Raw genomic sequence first — 23,828 nt, forward strand, 5'->3', positions numbered from 1 at the left:
CATCCACATATCCAACATTAATGTCTAAATCTTTTATAGATTTGTTCAATAACACAGCACAGTGTTGCCAGGAATTGATAAAGGAAACCCAGCAGCAGAAGGTCAACTGATTATTAATAATCTGTCTCAGGATCCTGTATTTATTCACTAAGTTGAAGAGCAAGAATGTAACCTGACTTTTCTAGTATGGGGATTCACAGTCAATGTGCTGTTGGATCAGGAGAATTATTACAAGTGTTTACATTTTTATGTCCAGTCATTCCTCTATTAGTTAACCTAAAGGGGGCACATCTCACCATAGTCTTCATCCAAGTACTCCAGTCTTTCTGAAGGGTACTGGGAATCAGCTATTTCCTCATATTCCTCCACCATGCTGGTACCAAACACCCTGCAAAAAACACACACATTTAATGTGTTACATCTGCCAACCAACGCACAGGAAAAAGGTTACGTTGTTATCAAGATGCTGATTGTTTTCCTTGAAATCATATCTCAGCAGCGTGTTGTGTCTAGTGTCTCTTTAGCTTTAAAGTTTATATAATCGTTACTGTGGTCTCTACCAGTATTTAAGGCTTCTATAGAGGCTGGTTTTCCAGGTTTCTCTCTCTCACAAGAGCTGCAGACAATTTACATTGACCTTCTTGTAAAAATGTGTTTTACAGGTTCCTTCAACCTCCAACAGTAGAACAAGAGCCCAACGGGCCTCATGATTTGGGACAGGCATGTAGTCTGTTTGTGTGTGGGGAAAAAAGCATAGTTACTGTATGCCTCAAGCTTGGCTTGGCGCAAAAAACTGCACCTTACACAAATAAAAAAAACTAACAAAGCCTTGGTTCAATCAATTTGGCTGCTGCTTTACCCCTAAGGCCCTGTGTACGTTGTGTACGGTCCAGTCACCAGTGTTATGTCGAAGTCAAATGACTTGTTGAAAATGGTTTCTGGCTAAATAAAGAGTGCGGTTTAAAGTACAGTTGCATTAAATATCCTGTTCTCCCACAGTTTCTTTCTCCTTACATAAATAAAAAAGGACAATAACCTTAACTGGGGGCAAATATTTTCTGTCTTACCTGATGAGACTGAGGGGACAGAAGTGCTCGGAACCAAAGTGCGAAAGGAGTTCAACCTGCAGGGAACATGGACAAACTCTTAAAATTGAAATTGTTTAATTATCGCCCACAATTTAACAACAGTGTCAATCCCAGTAAGATATATACAGTACAGGTAAGTGCCCACTTCCAAAACTCGTAATCCACCAATCGTGCAAATAATAGTAAAATGATCAAGAATTGGAAAACAGGTTGTGTGAATTATTTAGTATGTTCCACATGCATTAAAGATGACTGCTCTGTCACAGCTCACCCATTATAGTATATGACCACTGAAAGTGGGTGTTTTAAAGCGCATAATAACATCCGGGCAGAGAGAGGAGAGTGCTAACCTTTATGTACTTGATGAACATCTGATGCAAGAGGAAGACAGGAGAAGGACAGAAGGAGAGAGAAAAAGAAATCAGTAAAGACTGATTCAAGCTACAAGCAAGACAAGCATCTGTTTACAGTTTGGCTCTCATAAGACACACACTGCTAATGTTCTGTAAGCTGGATCATTGTTCTGTAACAGGCAAGATACTGAAGAGATGTTACAAGTAAGCAGTGAGAAAGAGCCATAAGTCAGACAGAACAGATAAGACGGGCATTAGAATAAGACATAAGAGATTTAAACTGCTGAGATCATATCGAAGCAGGTAGTCCTGAAACCTTTTAGACAATAAAAATCAGTTTATGTAATAAAAACACTATTATTTCATAATAGAGTACATGAATCACAGTAAGCACCCACACGACACCCACACTCACCACATAAAAAGGGCATTCAATAGCCTTAATTTGACAACGACACATATAATCAGCAACCAAGAGGGTAGAAGTGTGAGAGGAGAGACTAAAAAAGGACTCACGAAAAGGTCTGAAAACTGGAAGTTAAAATTGTGCAACATGAAAGCCATCATTTATTCCACTAACAGACAATGTTGATGTGTTCAGCCTGTTAGAATGGAGCATATAATAAATGCATACAGTGACTGACACACTCGGAAACACGACAACTCTTGTGGGTTATGAGATGTGGGAAGTAGTAAAAGAAGTGGTAAAAAACAAATGTTTAAAGAACTAAACTATCTCACAGAGAAACATCTGAGCACAAGACCAACAACTGTAACCCTTCAACATCCCACACTGTATGACTTCGTCCAAATTGCAACAGACTTGGTCCAACTTGGCCCAATTAATGATGATAAGCAAATTATAATCAGCCCAACACCTCCATTAGATTTATCATTCCTCTCCTTAAGACATAAATGTACTGATCTAACAAAAAAAAAACAAAAAAAAAAAAAAAGGCTGTACCTTCACGTATTTTGCATACAGCTGTTCATCCAGTGGGAAACTCTGGACTATGCGCTCATCACGGGCGTGGAAAGTACCCAGCTTTACCCACTTGTTTGTAGGATATCTGCAAACAGAACAAGGGAAAAGTAAGCTGCATGTGTATACTCAATATGAAATATGGCATATTCTCAAAACCTGGGTGCAGATGCCACTGCACTCTATATCACTAGTGCCAGAGGGTGGAATTTATGAGCTGTGGTATGAGATGATGCTAGAAATAAATTCTGATGGTAAAATCTAAAACAAAGACAACACTAGCTTTAAATGCACTAAAGTTAGAACTGGTGAGACAGTAAAAGGGAGAGTATGTTAATGAGTACTGGTGCTCTTGGAGGGGGTGGTGATGATTTGATCGCCCAAAGTGAATCCTTTCATTAAAGTTTTCTGTTGTGAGTTTCTCCACTTTAGATTAAGTGTGCAGCATGAGACCTTCTGTAATCCCTACACGAATGTCTGAATTTCACTGCCACTCTATGAGGGATCGTGTGCACATGCAAGCAACAAAGAGAATATACCTGTCACTGATGGAAACTAAAAAGTCTTTAGGTGTAGATGAGAAGAGCTCGAAGTTTGCTATGTCCAGCTGCTTAACTTGAATAGGCTCACAGAGCTCTATCACAAACCTGGTGAAGTAAAGAGAGAAGATACAGATACGGATTAAACATGTGTCATATATAAAAACTTCATAATGGTATTGTGGCAGTGCACTCACCAGATTTTGTTGCTGCAAGGATTTAGCATGTAAAGATCCATATTCTCCATAAGAATGGCAGAAGTGCTCTGGATGAGAGATGGAAGGAGAGTGTAAGAATATTAGCATTTGACAACACTGCAAAACATTTATTTCAATTTATATAGTAATGTTGAGTTAGTCAAATGCTGTTAGCATTCCTGAAACTTCAATGCAAATGCTAAATGCAAAAACCTTTGAAGCAGGTTTCACTATATCATCTGTATCCTCAGCTGTGTTTGTGCGTAGGTGATGGGGATGATGGTTTTTTTTTGTTGTTGTTGTTTTTTTACCTTGGCCTCATTGTTGGCAGAGAGTATCTTGGCACCACACTCCACTGAGGCGTAGTTATTCTTGAAGTTTTTCTGGACCTTCTTTACTGGATGGGGGCTGCCGCTGGCAGAGGTGTGGAGTGACTGACCTGGACAGAGGGAGTGATACATTAGACCCATTAGAGAGCCTGGAAAAAGTGTTGCCAGAGAGGAACAAGTATTGAGGTTATGCAACACAAACACAAGCTCCGCCAACCACTGCACATTGCGTGCACTGGAAAAAAGAGAGAAGCGAGAGGGAGATGACGAGAAAGATAAACAGGAACACAGCACATGTAAGACAAAAAAAGTGGAAGGACAAACACGCAATAAGATGAAGATTAAAACGTAAAGGCTTACTTTGTCTAAAGAGGCAGTGCTGCAAACTGTGTCATCATCAAACTATCCTGAGTTATCCTTAAAGATACCTTTTAGACGGGCTTTGGACTTACACCTGGCATTGAGACTTTCCATGTGGATGTTGTTCCATTTGTACACGTGTATCTGAATGAGTTTAATGTATGCACTTACTTTTCTCCTTCTCCACCTCCATGACTTGTTTCTTCCACTCATCGAAGGTGGGAATGTCTTCTTTGCTGGGCACTGAGGGATCAGTCTCCTTGACATCCCCTGCCTGAAACACAAAGGCCACACACAGGAACTGTAAAACAACCAGAATCACCTTAATATGAAAATCTGCTCACATGTGAGGCACAGAGAAAATTAATCTGAATGCAATTTAATGCAATTTTCACAATACACAATGAACAGGACAACGGACAATGAACATCAAATTTACTGTCACTAGCAGCAGTGATCGAGTTTAGTTAATTTGTGATGCTTCCGGCCTGTGGCAGGAAATTAATATTTTTGTCAGAATTGAATTTAGGACCTTCACACCTTCTAAAGCGGATTTAGCCTTTTTTTAATGCCAAATATAACTAACTAGGTTATATGGATAACATCACTGAGCCACTATGTGACTTGCACGCTATGAGCACTGATGAATAGTCAAGAGGCTCCCATACACAGCTCATGGTAGTCAGCTAGCCCCTGGCAACTAAAGCATTGAAATGCACTGAGCTGTGAATAATGTTTTAATGGATTATATAAGCGCCCTTTTGGACCTCAAGAGAGTCTGAGCCTAAAAACCCACCAACTCAGACAGCCTCTTATGTAAATACTCGAGTCGCACAACAGGAGTCGTTACCAGCCACATACAGATTAGTCTGCAGACCCTGGCTCCAATACAGCTAAATAATATGCAAATACACAGTGCACACAATCCCCATGAAAGTAGGTGCATTCCCCCGGATACACTTGTCTTTCATTATCCCTCGACCATATAACCGAAAGCAAGCTGACTCAGCACAAGCTGCCCTTTGCTACAACAGCTGTGCACACTGAATATGTATAACTTTAATGGCTAACTAGACAACAGTTATTAGTATAGTAATACGTGCACTATTTTACAGGGAGGAAAGGAACAACTAACGCATCCTTTGAACCATGGATCACGCTTTGTTCTGCTGAACTGTCAGTAGCTGCTGTGCTGAAACTGTGGACATATTTACTAGCAGGGAAGCATATCAGCCTACCACATCACCTGAACTACTTACTCTACATCAACAAAAAGTACAGAGTTAAACAGGAAGCTGACAGCAGTGTTTTCCACTCAGTCTCTCTGTGAAAGTGGAACATTCACAGATGTGGATGAATTTGTTGGTTCAACAAAAACACCGTCTGAAATTGTCTGAAATAATGCGAAACTGACTAAAGTAAGATTTCAGTCAAATTTTTATTTCTTAGAATTGTTTTTCTTTTATTACCTTTGTCAGTTTCAATTTTATTCGTATAACACCAAATCACAACAGATCCGTCATCTCAAAGCACTTTAAAGTGTTTAAGGTTTAAGACCTTACAAAATAGAACTGCATACAGAATTATATAGACAGAATAATTCAGACAAATGGTGGCTACTTCTTATTTCTTGGAATCGTACCTCTTGAATTTCTTTGTCTAAATACTTGGGAACCACAAGCTGCTGTTTGTGGTGATGGTGGGAGGTGTTGCTTTCATGGTCCAAACTTGGTGGCTCATCCTCCAGCTCCTGTCGTTGCTCCTGGTCCACATGACTTGGAGTGGGCTGGACCTCTGCTTTAGGACCAGAACAGTGGCTCTGGTCTAATTGCTGGTCCTCTATGCTAGCCTCATCGATACTGCAGCACAGGATTAGGCCAGTGGGGTTGAGGTTGAGAGAGGAGTGAGGGGGAGGAAAGAAGAATAAAGAAACAGAGGGGTAGAAAAAAAAACAAATGAGTGCACAATGTTGAACACATAAATAAGTTTACATTGTCGTTTGGTTGTCAGCTGGCAAAACGACAAAAAGAAAAAAATCTGAAGTGGAGAGCAAGATCAGTGGTCGATGACCGCGCACAACAGGGAGGTATAGCTTCTTTCTTGATTACCTGTCTCTGTGCTTTGATTGGGTTCTGGGGGCTAGAAACTCACCTGAGGGCAGGGCTGCCAAAAGGGGAGTTTTCACAGGTTGCCAGTTCGGGGGGAATGACCTCGCACTGTGAATCAGAGTGCTCAGCAAAGACAAAGTTGTCTACTGGGAGTTCCTCTCCTGTACTGGCAACCCGCACTGCACTGAGGGGAAAAAAAGGACATGGTGTTTACCACACCTCCGTACATGTGAGAGGAGAGAGGGCAAGGCATGATGGGAGAGGGGGAGGGGACAAGTAGAGGAAATAATATATACAGAGTGTGGGGACAGCAATAGAGAGAGCATGAAGAGAGAGATGGAGGCACAACAGGGTCACAGTCGATTGCTGAGGGTCACAGTCGATTTTCCATAAATTTTCATTGCAAAGTTTGTGAGGAAAAGAAATTCACGCGCATGAGCAGTATAACTTTACAGTAGTGGCCAATAGGGTCTGTAAAAAATCCATGATGTCAGACCAGCTCTCGTTTGAGTGCCTCTCTTAATCTCAATCAGTCATTTACTGGTTACATTACAAAAAAACTAAATAAACAAGTGCAACAAAAGTTACAGACTGTCTTAACAGATGGTTAAAAAATAAATAAATACAGGAAATGTGCAATAAAAAAATAAAAAATAAAAATAATAATAAAAAAGCTGACCAAAGAATTAACCATAGTAAACCTAGATTAGGTCGACATTGACCTTAAAGACCGTCTTGCAGACCGTCAACTGTCTTGCAGTCACAGTCAACTTCTAATTGCAGAGACCAAGTCCCTGAAACAAGGGAAATGAATGTTGTCTTACCTTGTGTGAGTCGGGTCAGCACTCTGTGAGGTAGGTGTGTTTTCAGCTTCATCTGGAGATGTGGCTGGGTTTGGGTCCAGGCTGGGATGTGCAGCAGAGCTGTCACTGAAAATTTCTGCTGACACCGAAGCATCTGTGGACACTGAAACAGGTTCAGGAGTGGAGGACACTGGGACTTTCTGGTCATGGTCCTGGGTGTCAGTTTGCTGGTCCACACCAGCTGGGGGGTCTGAGGTTGGTTCCGGCTCAGAAGGAACATGTACAGTATCAGACTCTAGGTCTGGCTTGGTCTCTTCCACCACAACTTCCCGAGGATTCACAGTCTGGAAAAAGAAAACACAAAAAATCCACATGTAAAAACAAAACATCAGCGAAACATGTTTATACGAGAGAATTTTTATTCCCATTACTGAGTTCTTGTTATTTAAAACTAAGCTCATAAACAGAAAAATGCTCCTTTTATAAACTGAGCTGTCTCAGGTTAAAATGTACTGTATCTCTACACTAGAAATACATAAATAATTAAACGTTGTGCAGTGTCCCAGATGACTTTCCTGTTGTTGTTTTTTTTTTTAAACTTTAACCAAGTGTAGGAACCTCTTGTGGTTCTTTTAGTCAGCAGTGCACTCATTTTAATAACTGACAAACATGCCGTTACCTGTTCTGGGTTTATGCTGTCATGTGTTGTCAGCTTCTCTAGTGCTGCTCTTTCTGTCTCTAGTCCCATATCGTATGATGTGTGTGTCGACCATTCTTCCTCCACCTAGAAGGAGAAAAAAAAAACAGAAAAGGGGAAACAAAACACAACATGAAACACTTAAGTCTTAAACAGGAATCATAAATAGTTAAGCACTAAGAAAGATTGTTGCCTGACAATGGAGCACCATCGCAGCACAATTCAAACTGTTAGCAAGACAATACCAATGGATTATGTTTATTTTAACAAATACATTTTTGTGTGAAAATGTCAAATGTAGCAGGTCTTTGCATCTTCCGTAGTGAAAAAGCCTTTTGTGGATGGACAAAGACTGTGTTATACTGCAAATGACAGACTGCCAGGCTTGCTGAACTGCCCTTGGACGCCTGTTTGTTGCTGGACCACAAACAATGATTCTCCTTCTCCTGTGCCTACACATGCCTACAAAAAGACACTCTCCTCCCAAATAACCATTCATTTTGATCCCTATTCACACATAACCACAAACACTACTTTTTTAAGGGCCCATTCATAAGAGCTGAGGGTATCAAATATTTAACCATAACCCCCTTATTCTAATGAGAACATTTTGCCCTTTGCTGTGAATAGAAAGGATGACATGCAACTAACTTAGAATGGATTTATCTCCAACATTATTTGGCTGCCTTCCAGCCAACGGTAGATGCTTTACTGTACAAATTTAAACACCTGTACAAGTTTACATACACAACCTATGAGCACGGTGGCCATATTTTGCAAACACAATTCAGCAATTTCATAATTAAATTAGTGGTTGTAAAGTCACAGAGGCAAAGAGAAAGGGTGGGAGTTATAAAGACTTACATAACACCCTTTACCCTCCCACCATCCACAGGCTGGCCTGCGTGACCATTGATGCCAGCGCTATACGGTTGCTACTCCTCCACTCTACATGCCTCCAACTCTTCACCAGGTGTTAGTAGGTCACTTAGTGCATGACCCGACTCCCACCACAACTTGGTTTTGCCAACACATACATTTCATCACAAGGAGTGAGTCTACTAATACCACTGCACAGCCATCCAAAAATATCAATCATCCATGATAACCACGCTAAACTTGTTACTATGGCCATGATGTTTGGAAAATCATTTCTGTGCAATGTATTTGGAATTTTTAAGATATTAATAAAACTGTGTCAACTGTTAGTGGATATGATTTTAAGATATCTAAAGCTAAATGTTGCAGAAAACACAAAACCACTAACCTTGTGCTGCATGGAATCCTGCTCCTGCTCGTGGCCATCAGGGTTTTTGTCTCTGGCAGACTGACCTTGGCCAGACGAGCTCTGCTCTGAACAATACACATGTTGACTGGGGTACCTGAAACACAGACAAGAGGATTTTTAGCCCATTCGTCATATTCTTTGGACGTCTCGTGTGTGTGGCTCTCTTCAAGTCATTCCATAGCATCTATTTGTATTTTGGATCATTGTCCTTTTGCATCATCAAGTAGAGCTGAGGTTTTTATGGTTGTTATCAATAAAAACATGAAAGATCTGTTTTATTTTTGTTTTCTTTTGTTAATACTCAAAGCACATTTTATGACAAATTACTTCAGAAAACCATGAAACACCAAAAGGTTCCCATACTTTTTCTTGCCACTGTATACAAACAAATGCACACACCACAACACAACGCTTTGTAAGAAACAGGTGCCTTAGAATCAGATGAATGCTGAAACAGAGCTAGATCACATCCTTTCTTTTCTCAGGTGGGACACAGGCAATGAAAGTTATGACTGCAGTAAAGCAAAGGAAGCTGTATGTGTGTGTGAAGTCAAAGAGGTAAAGGGTAATATTAGTTCCACTTGAGGAGACAGAGAGAAAGAAAAGACAGAAAGTAGGTATATAATTGTCAGTAAGAGAGAGATCCTCCCCCTTCCCTGTTTCTTTCTGCCCACAAGCTCTGTCAGAGTCCAGAGCATTACTCCAATACAATACCAACTTTTCATTTTGGGCAGCATATTTTGCTTACTCAATCTTGGCTTTCTGTCCACTCCGATTATGTTTCACTATTCCCAAGGATATGCATAATTTACAGTACAGCACAGCAGAAAAGCACAGCTACGTTTTAGATGTAGTGTGCTCAAGGCCAACTGGGCCAATGGAGTGTAGAGGTCTGGACCACAAACTAACTTACATTATCTATCCCAGACAACAGGGCCCCTGTAAAAACATGAGAACTGCTGCTTTTATATCTATGTTACTGGATGTACGGTTGTTTGGGAAAAACATTTAGACATTTAGTGTTGGTCGAAGATTCTCAGTAACAGATAGCAGATGATAAAGAATGCAAAATAAAGAGGAAAAAAATAATACAAAATCAGATGAGACAGAGCTAGAGATACAGGAGAGAGCAGGACAGCTGGTTCTCAGTCAGTTCCCTTATCAGTGAAACCGAAATGAAGTGAGGAATAAAGCAAGTGAAGAGCACTTCATGTCTAAACATGTTCACTCTGCTATGATGCAAACTGTTGTTCCACAAATTAGATCTACATGTCACTTCTTTAACAAGTCAGTCATCAGACTGCTTTTGAGCTAAAAAGCTGACTCAAGCAAAGACCTTCTAACGCTGTACTTTAGGTAGGAAAACAAGGACTGGAGACTGAAAATATGAAAATATATTAAATAACTTAATATGTGTTGATGTACAAAAAAAAAAAGATTTGTACAGGTTCTATAAAATGGAACTGCAGGCACCGACATGCGTGTTGTTCATTTGCTCTTTCGAAGGCCTGAATACATTATGTAAATAAAAAAAAAAAAAAGCAAACTCAAACAGGGCATGACATCACCATGCATCCATGACATCAAAAGACGCAACGACACACAGCTGAGAAACAAAAAACATGTGATTGTGTAACTGGAGTGGCTACCCTTGAGCGGTCAAATATTAAAGTCAGCAGAGAGCGGGACACATGCACAGTCATGTTAGCACCCTGTCAGCCAGGCTGTCAGAAGAAGATGAGTAGTGAGCACCCACACTCGCCATCACACAGAGGAAACCATCTGTGCAAATCAGTGTGCTGTCACTCAGAGAGCCTCTCCGGCTGGATTCTGTCTATTAACATTCGAGGTTGAGGATTGAATGATGAGATAAAAAGACAACAAGATGATTTATGAGCAAATGAGAACTCAATAAGACAATGTGTTAATACAAATACTGAAGCTATCCCTGATCGGTTCTGGAAGGTCATTGACCAAATTGAGCCCGCTTCGCAATAAAGGTGAGAAAAGCTTAACAGAGGAATAAATATGTAATAAACATCTTTGTCTATGATGGATTATGTCCCTGCTTGTACAGGGACAAGTGTGTGCCTTGCACAAAGCCTCCTGCTCCTCAAATGTGAGAGACAGCTGCCTCCGACCCAGACATGACTTTCACCCCTGTCATTTAAAGGGGTGTGTGTGTTACTCTATGCATTAACACCTCATACTGGTCCCTCATCCAAAATGTGCTGCAAAGACACAGAGGGGAACCTAACATCTTAGTGGTGAACAGCAGTGAGCAGTAAATACAGTATGAACCATGAGCAAATATAGGCTCCTGGCTAAACTTAGATCCATAGCTTGAAACTATGTTGTGTTGCGTTTCAAATATCACACACATGAATGTAAAAGGACATCTTTCACATATTTCACTGATGTTATGTCACGGAAGGCTGTAACAACTCAGCGCCAGCAAGTTAGGAAGACAACAGGAAATCTTTGTACTGCAGAAATGATGATTCATTCTTTCAATATATAAATAATAATACAAATAAATTTAAATCAATTAAATCATTGTTGAATGAGACGTTCAGTGAAGTCAGATGTTTGCTTCCAAAAGTTCTTAAATTGTGTCAAATAACAGACGACACATCCAAATATCATTACAGGCTATGAAATACAGAAGAACAGTGCTGATAAGCAAAGACACAGGCACTAATAAACTGCAGAGCGAACACACTGTAAAAAATAAAACCTGAAGCCGCAACAAAAGTGTGATTATAAGGCATCGTCTGACAGAGAAAGAAGGAAAAGAGTAAGCAAACAGAGTAAGGCTTCAATCACACAGATATTCACATTAACATTAACAGCGTAAGCAACTGTGTTGGTTTACCGATCGCTGAAATACGATCCAAAAAAAGTCCAGTTAAAGTGACAGATTTATGTGTTCCAACCTAATTAGAGGCCAAAGCACAGCACAGCACACTGGTTAGTTATAGAAAACCAGATTTTACAAGTCTGGAAAAACAAAATCAGCTGCCATTTTATCTGCAATGTTGAAAAATGCTAAAAAGCAGAGAATGTACACTTGAATACACAATTGTTGTTGTTAAAGCCTGTGCAGAAGATGAACCAGATTACTACGCTGTTATTCTGGAGCTCCCCCATGGTGCCAGTTCCTGATGTGTAACCCACTTCCCAGTTCAAAAGGAATGGAAGGGCTGTGTTTTTTCATGCAGAGGAAAGTCACCATGAACTCTATGAACGTGGTGTTTTTGGGTTTCAGACAAGCGTCAATGTGCTAGAATTCATCCTTCTTTGGTCACATTATCCTTGGATTTCTGCTGAATATTTGCACAAATGGTTTAATCAAAGCCTTCAGGATTTCACCACTGGTGAAATGTCTGGGATGTTACACATGGCCAGGTCTGAATACTTTGCTAAATATTTATATTCTTTTTCATAAAAGGGACACATTTCTTAAATGCTTTCCGAAAGCTTGAAAATATCGTCGTCTAGTTTCACTGTCTAGTTTCAGATAAATTAAAACCTCAAAAGGTCCTTAACATACACTATACTATAGCTTCCTCTATTTTGTTTTTAAAAACTATAATCTTATATGTGTATTTACACTTGTCATTAATATCCAATAGTCAACACTGACTTAAAAAAGGAATTTCATTTATTTTGTGTTCGTGTTTGCAAATTTCCTTTTTCATTTTAAATTCCTTAGATAAGCAACATAAACACATACTTAAACACACACGTAAACACGCATGGGTGATAAATGCAGGCGAAAGTGAACACGTCACAGAGTAAACTATCCTGAATGCAAATACAGATGGCTTCCTCAATGTTAAACTGCAACCTTCCAAGTCACGGATCTCTAGTCAAATAATTAATATTTAAATACAGAGATTAAAGTATGTGGAGCAATGCAAGACCACACATGTCCTGCACTCACGGAGTTACACGTTAACCCAAGTCCAAACTGTGAAACAAGTAGGAGCCATATCCTGCCACCTCCGCTCTGCGTCATCTACATGAATGAATAAAAAGACTTGAGTGTTGACATTCCTCCCAGAGATGAAAGAGAGAGCTGCTCTGAGAGGATCTGTCTTTAGGCTTGTCTTGTTCTTTGACCTGCTTCCTAATTCAAATGGTGCTGCAACTGTGGGAGGGGGAATTCAGGACTCAAAAATAGAGACAACGAAACAGATCACCAAAATAATAAATGCATGTAAGAATATCTACGTTATATACCAGCTGTGGCTTAATGCCGAGCTAATGAAGGATGAGCGTGAGACAAGACTGATGAATCAGCAGCCTGTTAATACATTCTTCCTCACGCTGCATCTTGTTACATTTCTGAAGCACCTGGAAATTTCAAAGAAGCGATCGCACCATTTCACACTTACGTGTGTTAAAAGCAGCTCAGTCATTATGTAATAAGCATATTTGAGTGTTTTAATGAGTTAAAAGTCCAGTGGAAAAGAAAATTTTAGTACATTATCACACTGTTGTAAGTGCTAAAGAGGAAATTATCAACGTGCTTGTAGTCCTTAACAGGAACCTGACAGTGCATGGTCAGCCACACAAGTGCTCCTCTGTGTCTTGTATGAAAAGACAATCTTTACTTTGAAGCCTTTCATATAACTAATTGGAGAAATACAGTGACAAGAAAAAGTATGTAAGCCCATTTCATGTTGTTGTTTTTGTTTTGTTTTTTATTTCTCATAAGAGTATTAACAAATATAATGTGCCGAACGTAGAAAGACAGAAAGAAATTCTGATCTTTCTGTCTTTATTTGAGTTTGTCAAAGAGCACATTGACACTCCAAAATGTTTTGTGGGCTGATGAAACAATATTGAACTATTTGGAAAGAACACAACACTACATCTGGGGTAAAAAGGGCACTGCTTATCATCATGAAAGCATCATCCCAATTGTAAAGTATGGTGGAGGAAACATCATGATTTGGGCCTACTTTGCTACATCAGGGCCTGGCCAGTTTGCAGTGAGGGAGGGAATATGAATTCCCAAGTATATTCAAAAATTCGACCAGTAATTAATTCCAAAAGTTCACATACGTTTTCCACTAGCACCATGAGGTTTTTATGGTTGTTCTCAATAAAGACGTTAAAGATCAAATGTTTGGTGTTATAATTTTAGGCACACTGTATTTGTTAATACTGACTTAGATGAAGATCAGATCACATTTTGACAAATTAATGCAGAAAACCATAAAGTTCACATACTTTTTCTTGTCATTGTATTTAATGTAGCACAATTAAAAACAACAAAGAAGTGCAAAGATGCACACAGACATACTGTCTATACGTCCTCGTACACCGTCTGTGCTAGTTCCAGGCAGCTAAATCCCCTGATATTTCCTGCTGGCTTTAGGGCCATTCAGGCTCAGTGGACATGCTGTAAATCAGCCAAATCAACTGTACTGTACCAACTGCCTGAGCTGACACAAAACTGCAGATGCAACAGACTGAGGATAGATCTATCTTCCAGCTGGGATTTAAATATTATCAGCGGCTGCATGGCATGCAAAATTTGCTCTGATCTCTGACCAAATGTTTCCAAAGCCATATGTTGTTTATGTTTTTTTTTGTTTTTTTTTTTTGAGAGTTTCTCTTGTATACACACAGAGCATATGACGGGAGCCAAGACTGCTTATTTGCCGTCTTTCGTTTTCCTGGTCTAGATCTCAAACTGGCTTGTTGCTGTCCATTACATAAATAACTCCTTTCTCTCGCTCTCTCTCTCCCTCTCACGCACGCACACACATACAACCTTTAAATAACCAACAGCATGTGACATCATTACTGTCCCTAATTCTCTTAAACTAAAAAAATGAGCGTCACTGTGTCAACTGTGCTGATAAAATACAGAAAGGAGGTGGATGAAAAAGAATTTAAAAAGTGGGTCAAGTCGCTGTAAGTGCAGTAAATTAGACAGATTTGTTGACAACATGACCAAGTCACTAGGTCAATGTTACTATTCACCTGATTAGGATTTTAACAGTACAACTGTCTGTCCTCTGTCTGTCCCGGGGCAGAGAAGAGTCTTGTGATGTGATAAATAGCATGTGGTGCTAAGTGTGATGGTGTAGTGCAAGTTTCCTTTTAAATTGAACTCACACACACTAATACAGCTGTTTTTTGCCAGAGCAACATCTGAGAGATAGTTTGAGACACCTTTTAGAAAAAAACCTTTCAAAGATGCAGTGGACCCAACACACTCAGCAGAGCAGACAGAAGGAAAAACAGTCAGGCACAGAGACGAAGAGCTGAGAAGAGAGGATCCAAGATCCACATGGGCAGAGGTGGATTGTAGGACAGGGAGTTGTGCCAGGGCTCACCAGCAAAGTAGGCCAGTGCATCTGCCAGGCAGACAAAAACATGGCGTCACTGTTTGAGGAAAAGTGGGGGGTGGTGAGGCAAAGACTAGAAGGCCAGCCTCAGATGACTGAGTGTGTTTGCGTGTGGATGTTTGCGTTCCGATTTTCCTCCACAATGAAGCACAGAATAATGTAGAGCTGCAGTTTGTTGTAAAGCCTACTGATCTGCTATAATCCTCTCCACTGAAGCAGTATGCCCTGGGCAGCTAGGACATATTGGTTAAACTGGTGAACGGTTCTCTCTCTCTAACTCTCTCTCACACACAGACACACACATTTGTGTAGGCCATGCTAATCTACTCTGTTTCAATTTTTTTATTTATCACCTGTACTGCCTTACCCTACCAATCACAACTAACTGCCTCACTCTAAACTTTACTCTAACCAAAACCTAATATTGATTAAAGGTATAGGTATCCCACTAGATAATTATTGCAGGGATGATTATTTTTCAGCTGGCAACAAGTTATTTAACCCTAACTGATGAGTAGTAGTGAGTAGTGAGTAGCTTCTCATTTCTCACAACCATGTCAGAAGACACATTCTGTGGTTGTAGAAAAGATGTTATTCTGTTTCAGAAGAGTCAAATTATTGACATGAATCAAGCAAAGAATACTAGGAATAGGGAGATTGTTGAAACTACTAAAACTGGGTTAAGAGCTGTCCAATGGAAGAAGGTCATGTGGTTTGATGAGTCCAGATTTACCCTGTTCCAGAGTGATGGACACATCAGGGTAAGAAGAGAGGCAGGTGAAGTGATGCACCCATCAAGTCCAGTACCTACTGTACAAGACTGTAGGGGCAGTGCTATGATCTGGGGTTGCTGCAGTTGCTCAGGTCTATGTTCAGTAATGGTATGTGTTCAAAAACTGAGCTCAGCTGACTACCTGAATATACTGAACCAAGTTATTCCATCAATGGATTTTATCTTCCCAGATGTCACAGGCTTATTTCAAGAAGACAATGCCAGGATTCATCGGGCTTTGTGACTTTGTGCAGCGGTCCAACTCTACCATAATCAATACTAGATCTTGTTGAAAAATGTATGCAACTTTGGAATGTTGAGGCATTGCCAAAGGCAGGGGATATAATTAAACATTAAAGCCCAGACAGTATGCCAAATTATTGACACATTTCCCTCAGACTATTTTCTGCACACACAATAATCAATGGCTTATTTTAAATAAACCTGCCTATTCTGGTTTGGATTAATGACAAACTGTTTAACCAGTGGAAAGTCCTACAAACTGATGTCATGTTTCTAGCTAAACATAACTTGATTGGTGGCTTTTTTTTATTATTCTTGTGAAAATGCCAATGCCAATACAAACACACAGATGCAGAGCCAGTAGTTCCTGGTGGAATGCCACAACATTACTGGTAACATTTCAAAGCCTGACATTCACAATGTGGTAAAAAAAAATTATACAATTAAAAAGCATAGTCTTATACACATTAGCTGTATTAGGCTACTTGTGCATCTTTCCAATCTGGAAGGATCCCTCTTTGGCCACACCTGCTCCGTGACCCATAAATTTACACAGGAACCTTTCTCAAGGATGTAGTGTGAATGAACAGGCACACCTCTATTCAGATGCTATTCTGTGGTGCTAAGTAGGCCAGGTAACCAGCTGGAAGAATGACTGCATGTATAGAGAGCTCGAAAAGTTATTTGACTGAAATAACAACTCAGAAGATCAAACTTCAATAGCAATAGTGGTCTAAAATAATTTAAGAAATTAAGAGCAAAAATATCCAGATAAACGTTTCAAACCCAAGGTATTCATGTGTTCAAAATGTTTCATTTGACCATCAAACAAATTTTAAATCAGCTTAGTATCATCAATGACTAAGTAAGTATCAAACCCTCACCCTGAAGAGAATTAATGCCCTGGTAAAACATTTACATTTACTATGTATACTATGGTGAAAAGTGGCCTCTAAACGAGCGCTGTTAAAAATCAAGCACTGCAACTGATATGAACATTATGATACTCTGATAGTTCTATAGCACCTAGAGCAAAGAAAGCTGAAAGAAAATCTGAATCAATGAGCTCACTGCATATGGCCAATTAAGTCTCATATTTATAGGTTAAGCTAAATTAAAATGAGGCGGCGGGGGATTTAGCAGGAGGTACCTAGTAGTTCCATAGAAAAATAAAACTTCAACAAAGAAAAAAAGCAAGAAACAGAAATAGACTTGCATAAAAGCTAGTTGGTAACTGCAGGTACAGTGAAGAACAGGGAAGTAGAGAGGGGGAGGGGAAGAGAAGCAACCAGCGCATGTGAGTTGTGAGGTGGGGGTCTTCCATTTCTTTTGGAGGCCAGGAAAAAGCAAAGCAACTCCTGGTTTTGGTGTAATAATGATCCACATGTCATGACAATGTCAAGCTTTTATTCATGCTGAGAGACATTTAAACCACTGAAGAAGAGAGAGGTTCATGCATTGAATTGTTTTAGACTAAAAACATATAATTAAAAAGCGATTGCACTGAAAATATTTTACCCATATAACCACAAATCATTCAAACAGAAAAAAACAGCTGTGTCACAATAATCAGTTCTCCCCCTTGTCATACCATCTTCTCATACATGCATACACATGTAATAAAACACTGCTAGTGTGACGCAAGTCTCCACCTTCAATATTTAACACTCTCCACCCTCAGAGTACTCTTCACTAACATGGTAAACAGTGGTATTTTCTTTTAAACACAGAGAGCCTCAGGCCACTGGCACGTATTCAACACACACTGTAGACAACCTGTTTCCAGAAAGATGTTATGTAAGCAACAGGATTTTGAAAAGAAGTTCCTGCTTCCAGAAAATCATAACTGAGTCTCTTTGTACTGTTAAATGTCTCACCAAAGACAAGTATTAGCTTTTAAAGAATCCACATTTAGTTCTTTCTAGCGACAAACCTAAAGAAATGTAATATATATATATATATATATATATATATATATATATATATATATATATATCAGATATATATATATATATATATATATATATATATATATATATATATATATATTAATTTCATAATATCCACCGAACAAAAATGGGTATATCTGTTTGTAATCTTCAGAAGAGGCTTGTTAACGCTTTGCTGAGTCAGGACATTTTTGCTAAAAGCAGTGTTTGAAATAATTTGCCATTAGCTACCCTTTCTATCTTTATCTAGATTTGAGATCATTTTCATCACCCAACCCTGCAGCACAACACACTCAGCTTCAAGACTGTGGCGTATTCAGTACACCTAACACTAGATCTACCTCAGGTGTTGGGTCCCCCTGAGTACTTCACATTACTCATGTTGGAAAAAGGTGTGAGAATAGAGCGTTATTATAGGAGTTGTGCAGCTGGGAGACAGGAAGGCCAGCGGACAAGAGAGCTCAGTGTGCTCATCAGTTTCATGGCAAGTGGGCAGGAACAATAGCGTGCTGAGGAGTGCCAGACTAACTCTGTCTCTTCATATATTGTCCAGAGCAACCAGCCAGCAGAGCTAAACCCTGGTCTACTACAACAACACAAAGGTGGGCTCAGAGTTACTGAGCTTCTAGTCTCTAAGCCAAGAACTGTGGAAAACAAATATTTTGTTGCTAAATTCTAAGTCAGGGATTTACTAGAAAGAATGACCCCCTGGTATCTGATTAGACCCAGTCTCTTAATGAGTAAATATGCAAACAATAAATAATCTTCCTTATGAGCAGAAGTGGTCTTGTTTGCTTGTGTAAAAGAGTGACTTTGTTTTTTTTGTTTTTTTACAGGTACATAGGAGTCAAATGTCACATTTGCTCTGACAGATCTTGTGGCTTTTATTTTTTGTTTTACTCAAGAAATGTATGCAATTCCATTCTTTGCGAGTTATAATGTCACTCAGACTACATTAACTATCATATAGGATGATGGCTGACTGTGAGATGTATTTCAATTCCTTTAGGTTGGGTTACACACTCATCCAAAAATGACTCAACATGAAGTCAGAAAGTGGAAGTGTGCTGTTAAAAGACACATTTAAATTATACCTTCACTCTTAATTCAAGAGACAAGAGGTCCACACATCCAAAGGGACAGTAGCGAAATAAGGGTCACGTAACTAAGGGCATGTGAATGGCCCCACACACCGGAAATCACAGCAGCCACATGATATAACAGAACCCCAAAAGTGATAAGAAGACCACAGGATGAAATCAAGAGCTTGACGGTGATGAGCTTCAGGAAAAAGATTGAGTACACAAAGTCAGCTTTAACCAAGAGAGGTTTCATGTTCTAATCCCACTGTCCTTTTATGGCGGCAACAGCAAAAAACACACACAGAGCTTCCTCTGTCGCTCTGTCATTTACTCTCAGTGCCCAGCACAGTTGTTGGTGAGTATCTACTGCTGAGAAATACAAGCTGCTCTATCAGTGACAACAGGCTCACTGGACGTTGATGCATGTGGGCAACACAAGGAGAATCTACTTATGTAACAACTGCCCCCAAAAGGCAACTTTTACGATGTGGGCTGAACACAGTTCTTTCAACGAGAGGCTCCTTCTTCCTTGTGCTCACTCTGCCTTTAGGCAAGTGGAAGAGGACAAAGGAGTACACAGTTAAGACACTGTTTAAAGCATCTGCTTATTAACAAAAATAAATAAATATCACTTTACCTACCAAGGCTGTAGTCCATGTCCCTGCTCACACACTGTGCCCTGTATATTCAACACTTCTATAACACAGAAAACTAAATGTACAAAATACAAAAGATTGCTTAAGAACTGTTGTTGGGAAACTGTGACCTGGCAGCAGAGGAAAAGTGAAAGCACATCTACAGTGGAAAGAAAAAGTAAAAAAGTAATGGTACTGTGATCTGATCTTCAATGTCAAATATCAACAAACACAATATTTCTAAGCTGATAAAGCAGAGTCATGATCTTTCATGTCTATATCGAACACACCTATTAAACATCCAGAGTGATGGTGGAAAAAGTAAGCAAAACAGTGTTGGCAGCAATAACCTAATACAAGAGCTTCTTCTACCTGTGGATTAGGCCTGCAGAACATCCAGGAGGAATTTCGAACCATTCGGCCTATTCTTAGGACATCTGGCGTGAGGTCATTTCATAGCATTGCTATTGGGCTAAAGAAGACATCCCGCAGGATAACGTCAAGGTGGCTGTGCACCAGTTGAAGCTCAGCAGGAGTTGGGTGATATATACTGTAGCATGGCTTTGAAGACACAAAATCCACCTATATTTTAGTGGTCCAGCCCAATAGAGATGTGGGTTTACCTTAAGAACAACAAACACCAGACGGTGTATTTGGCTGAGCCAAATAAGTTCTGCAAGGAAAAATGGTCCAAAATTCCTCCGGCACATTGTGCAGGTTTAATCCACAGCCACAGGAAGTGCCTGCTTCAGGTTATTGCTGCCAAAGGTGGATTAACCTTTAATCAAAACAGTGTTTCAATTACATTTTTCACCATTACTCTGAATGTGTAATTGGTATATTCAATGAACACATGAAAGATTGTGAAGATCAGATCTAATTATTATGATTAATTTATGCAGAAAACCAAGAAATTGCAAACAATCCCAGTACTTCTTTTTGTGACTCTACGGCTTCTCATCAGATAGATTCTTTAGGAAACGTAACCTTTTCTAGGTTTGTGTAAAAATATACAGCACAGACATCAAACACCTCTTGGGGTATAATTGCCAGAAGCAGAGGCGCATCATAATATTAAAACTATGTCAGAGTTGTTTAATCGCATATTATTAAACTAATCAACAGGACAAACACTTTGTTATGCAGGCAAGTCAGCAGAATTAAAGTTCAATTACATCAGGTGAACAATTTCATTCTACCCCCATATGCTCAGAGAGTTACTTTGCGAGTTTTGTTAAGCTATTCGCGATTAGACAGTGTCTGCAGTCTAGGGGAATGTAATATAAAATCCCCATCTGGTCGTTTGGCTGTTATCTCATGAGTCTTAATCATGTTACATAATAATAATCTTCAATTGGCTATCAAACTAATAGGCCTATGACACAGGGATAGAATAAGATGATGAGACATGCAGTTCTTTCTCCTCCGCATGTTTCTGTACAAATGCACTGATCAAAGCCCGACTGTTTATTTTGCCACTTGGGTAGTTTTAGAGTACATAATTTGCATAAAGGCACCCACTGTAGTGAGAAGCAGTAGCAAGTTCTTTCAGTTTGTAACCTGCAACACAAGTTGTGTTACTACAGAGAGAAGTGCTGACATGCCACGCACAGTCAGCATGCAGAGAAAACATGGCTGTGGTGAGTTCTCATTACTGACAATCAACCTGGCTGGAAAAGTGCACCTTCACACACTTTATCCAGTGGTGCTGATGTCAACAGTCTGACCCAGCATACCATACACACAGTAAGAACCCTGTTTCTGACAACAGTCGTGAAGGGGGAGCATGACGCACACAAAATCCATTCAGCTGTGTCTCACTAAGCACTGCAGCACTGAGATCTCTACACAGGCACCTAAAACAGTAAAGCAGAGTCATATACAGCCTTCACATAACACATAAAAAAGGCAGATTCTGAACGGGAAACAACAATGGTTGTACCTATCGCTTAATTTTTCCACACCTAAAATCACTGTTGCCTTGGAAACCTTTGGATTACTGCAAGGATTGCATTCCCCATTTTCTTTTCCCACTGGGACGTGTGAGAGTTGGCACGGAGGAGCGAGAAGCCGACAGAAGCATGCTAAATGGGGTTTGCATTAGTAATGAAGTCTGTGCGTGTGGCTGCATGGTCATTAGTCAGTTTTTAGAAAAGTGAGAAAGTGCACCGTGCAACATTTTTAGCGAGCAAACACCTGAGGTGTAAGGCAGTAAACAAATATAGCTGCTAGCAAGAACTGAAGGCAGTCTCATTCATGTATTTAACTTATAATTCAATAGTTCTTTGGCCCTTACTTAAATGTACATTGTACATCTAAACTATAAATATCGTCCTCGCTCTTTTCTTCAGGAGGCAGAGAGGAGCACTACTGGTTTAAGACGATAATGATCAGGGACCACAAGAGTGAAATAGACTAACAGCATATATCTTAAAATAATTAATATGGGAAGAGTGAAATAGACTAACAGCATATATCTTAAAATAATTAATATGAGAATCTTGGAGAAATCTCAGTCTCAGTCTCCTGTCGATCAAAGTAATCTCATCAAGATGACAGCGAATAGATGTCAGAAACAAATGACTAAGACATAAGAGCAGGCAGACCCCACAGTGGATGGTTGGCAGTTCCTGAGTCACCAATCTGGATAAAGGTAGCATGTTAGCTGGCCTGTTAATCCTATTTCATGAACCCTGTGTATTGTTAACTGCTCCGTGCATCTGGGATTAGACAATTCATGACTTGAGATGATCTACCAGATGTCACATTTGTGTACATGCAAGAGTTATTTTTAACAAGCCAACATACATGTACTGTACAATATAATAACAGATGGTATCTGTTACACCTATTTAAGTAAAATTTGTGTTGTTATGTTTATAATTTCATACAACTACTTAGTAGTTGGTATAACTTTAAAGGGAAAAAATCTAGGTGTATATCCTAAATTAACCAATCTGAAAGTAATATGAGTTTAGATTTTACAAGCTAGTGAAGTGGGTTTGACTGGATTTTTGGCATTTCTGAAATGTATAATTCGAGAAAGTGATAAAGAGCTAATGTTGAAGTAGTGGCAGTTGAAAACATTAGGGTACAAAGTACATTATACGTGCAGCATAATAAGTCTCTGAGAGAAAACAGCTTGTCGCAATGTTTCTCGGTCAACATGAACGTTATCAGTCACCAGACAGGCAACGACATTAGCTAGCTGTGCCGCTAATCAACAGCTGGCTAGCTAAACCATCAAGAACTAGACAAACAACAAACTTTATCAACCAGTTTTCTCAATAAACGAAACAGACGCCCACGACTCTCCTGAGTTACAGGTCACCTGAACATACCACCATAACCTGACAGTGGAACTAGCTGGTTGTGTTAGCTGTGTAGCAGGGATGGTTCATGTCACTGAACACTGATGATGAACGACGTGACGGACGGCCAGACTGTCAGGAAACGTGCTTCGCATAATGTTATACCTGTCATCTGCCTGACATTTCGGTGATAATGTAAATGGAGATATCGGGCTAAGCTTACCAGCACAGGAGAGCTACAATGAGGCACACCAACAAAACGCGCAGCCTCTTCATTATCTTCCCGCGGGGACCAACATCCTCGCTCTTTGGGGTTTTTTCTGATCTCTCGCAGCGACACAAAACACCGAAGACAAGCTTTTTTGTTGTTGTTGTTGGCTGGGGGTCTGTGTTAATTAGAAATCAACAGTCGACAGTCTTCTGTGGCTAAAACCAACATCTGAGCGGTGCTATTTTTCATTGTACGGACCAGCAGTGCGCCTCTTTCCCAGCATTAGCAGCTACTGCTGCTGAGGGCTAGCCGACCGTCGGTCAGTTCAACCCCTGCCCACCTCCGACCAATCAATTCACAGCTGCGTGATCCTGCCGACCAATCACAGGAGACTACAAGTGAGCGTAGAGGATGCCGCCCCCTGATGAGCTGGAGACAGTGGAGCAGGACGCGTCACCTACTGTTTGATAAGAAACCCCCGTTAAGCAATGCAACATTCACATTTTATGTCAC

The 23,828-nt window shown here is 39.9% G+C and overlaps 1 protein-coding gene across 3 annotated transcripts in view; it reads right to left on the reverse strand.

Moving 5' to 3' along the window:
* The window catches only part of suco (SUN domain containing ossification factor), a 33,304-nt gene extending 9,708 nt beyond the window's left edge, over positions 1-23,596 (reverse strand). The window contains exons 1-14 of one of the 3 annotated variants that reach the window (XM_026345328.1): positions 23,328-23,596; positions 8,724-8,838; positions 7,439-7,543; positions 6,781-7,103; positions 6,000-6,140; positions 5,491-5,707; positions 4,020-4,122; positions 3,471-3,598; positions 3,160-3,227; positions 2,963-3,070; positions 2,406-2,511; positions 1,439-1,459; positions 1,068-1,123; positions 297-388 (exon numbers count right to left, since the gene is read on the reverse strand). In XM_026345328.1, coding sequence (XP_026201113.1) covers positions 297-388; positions 1,068-1,123; positions 1,439-1,459; positions 2,406-2,511; positions 2,963-3,070; positions 3,160-3,227; positions 3,471-3,598; positions 4,020-4,122; positions 5,491-5,707; positions 6,000-6,140; positions 6,781-7,103; positions 7,439-7,543; positions 8,724-8,838; positions 23,328-23,380 — 1,636 coding nt within the window. In that variant the 5' untranslated portion in view covers positions 23,381-23,596. The remainder of the gene's footprint in view (positions 1-296; positions 389-1,067; positions 1,124-1,438; positions 1,460-2,405; positions 2,512-2,962; positions 3,071-3,159; positions 3,228-3,470; positions 3,599-4,019; positions 4,123-5,490; positions 5,708-5,999; positions 6,141-6,780; positions 7,104-7,438; positions 7,544-8,723; positions 8,839-23,327) is intronic. The other 2 variants (XM_026345330.1, XM_026345329.1) reach the window with 2 other exon arrangements.
* Between the last annotated feature and the right edge of the window lie 232 nt (positions 23,597-23,828).

Source organism: Anabas testudineus, chromosome 4, assembly GCF_900324465.2.
Source record: "Anabas testudineus chromosome 4, fAnaTes1.2, whole genome shotgun sequence".
Taxonomy (NCBI): Eukaryota; Metazoa; Chordata; class Actinopteri; order Anabantiformes; family Anabantidae; genus Anabas; species Anabas testudineus.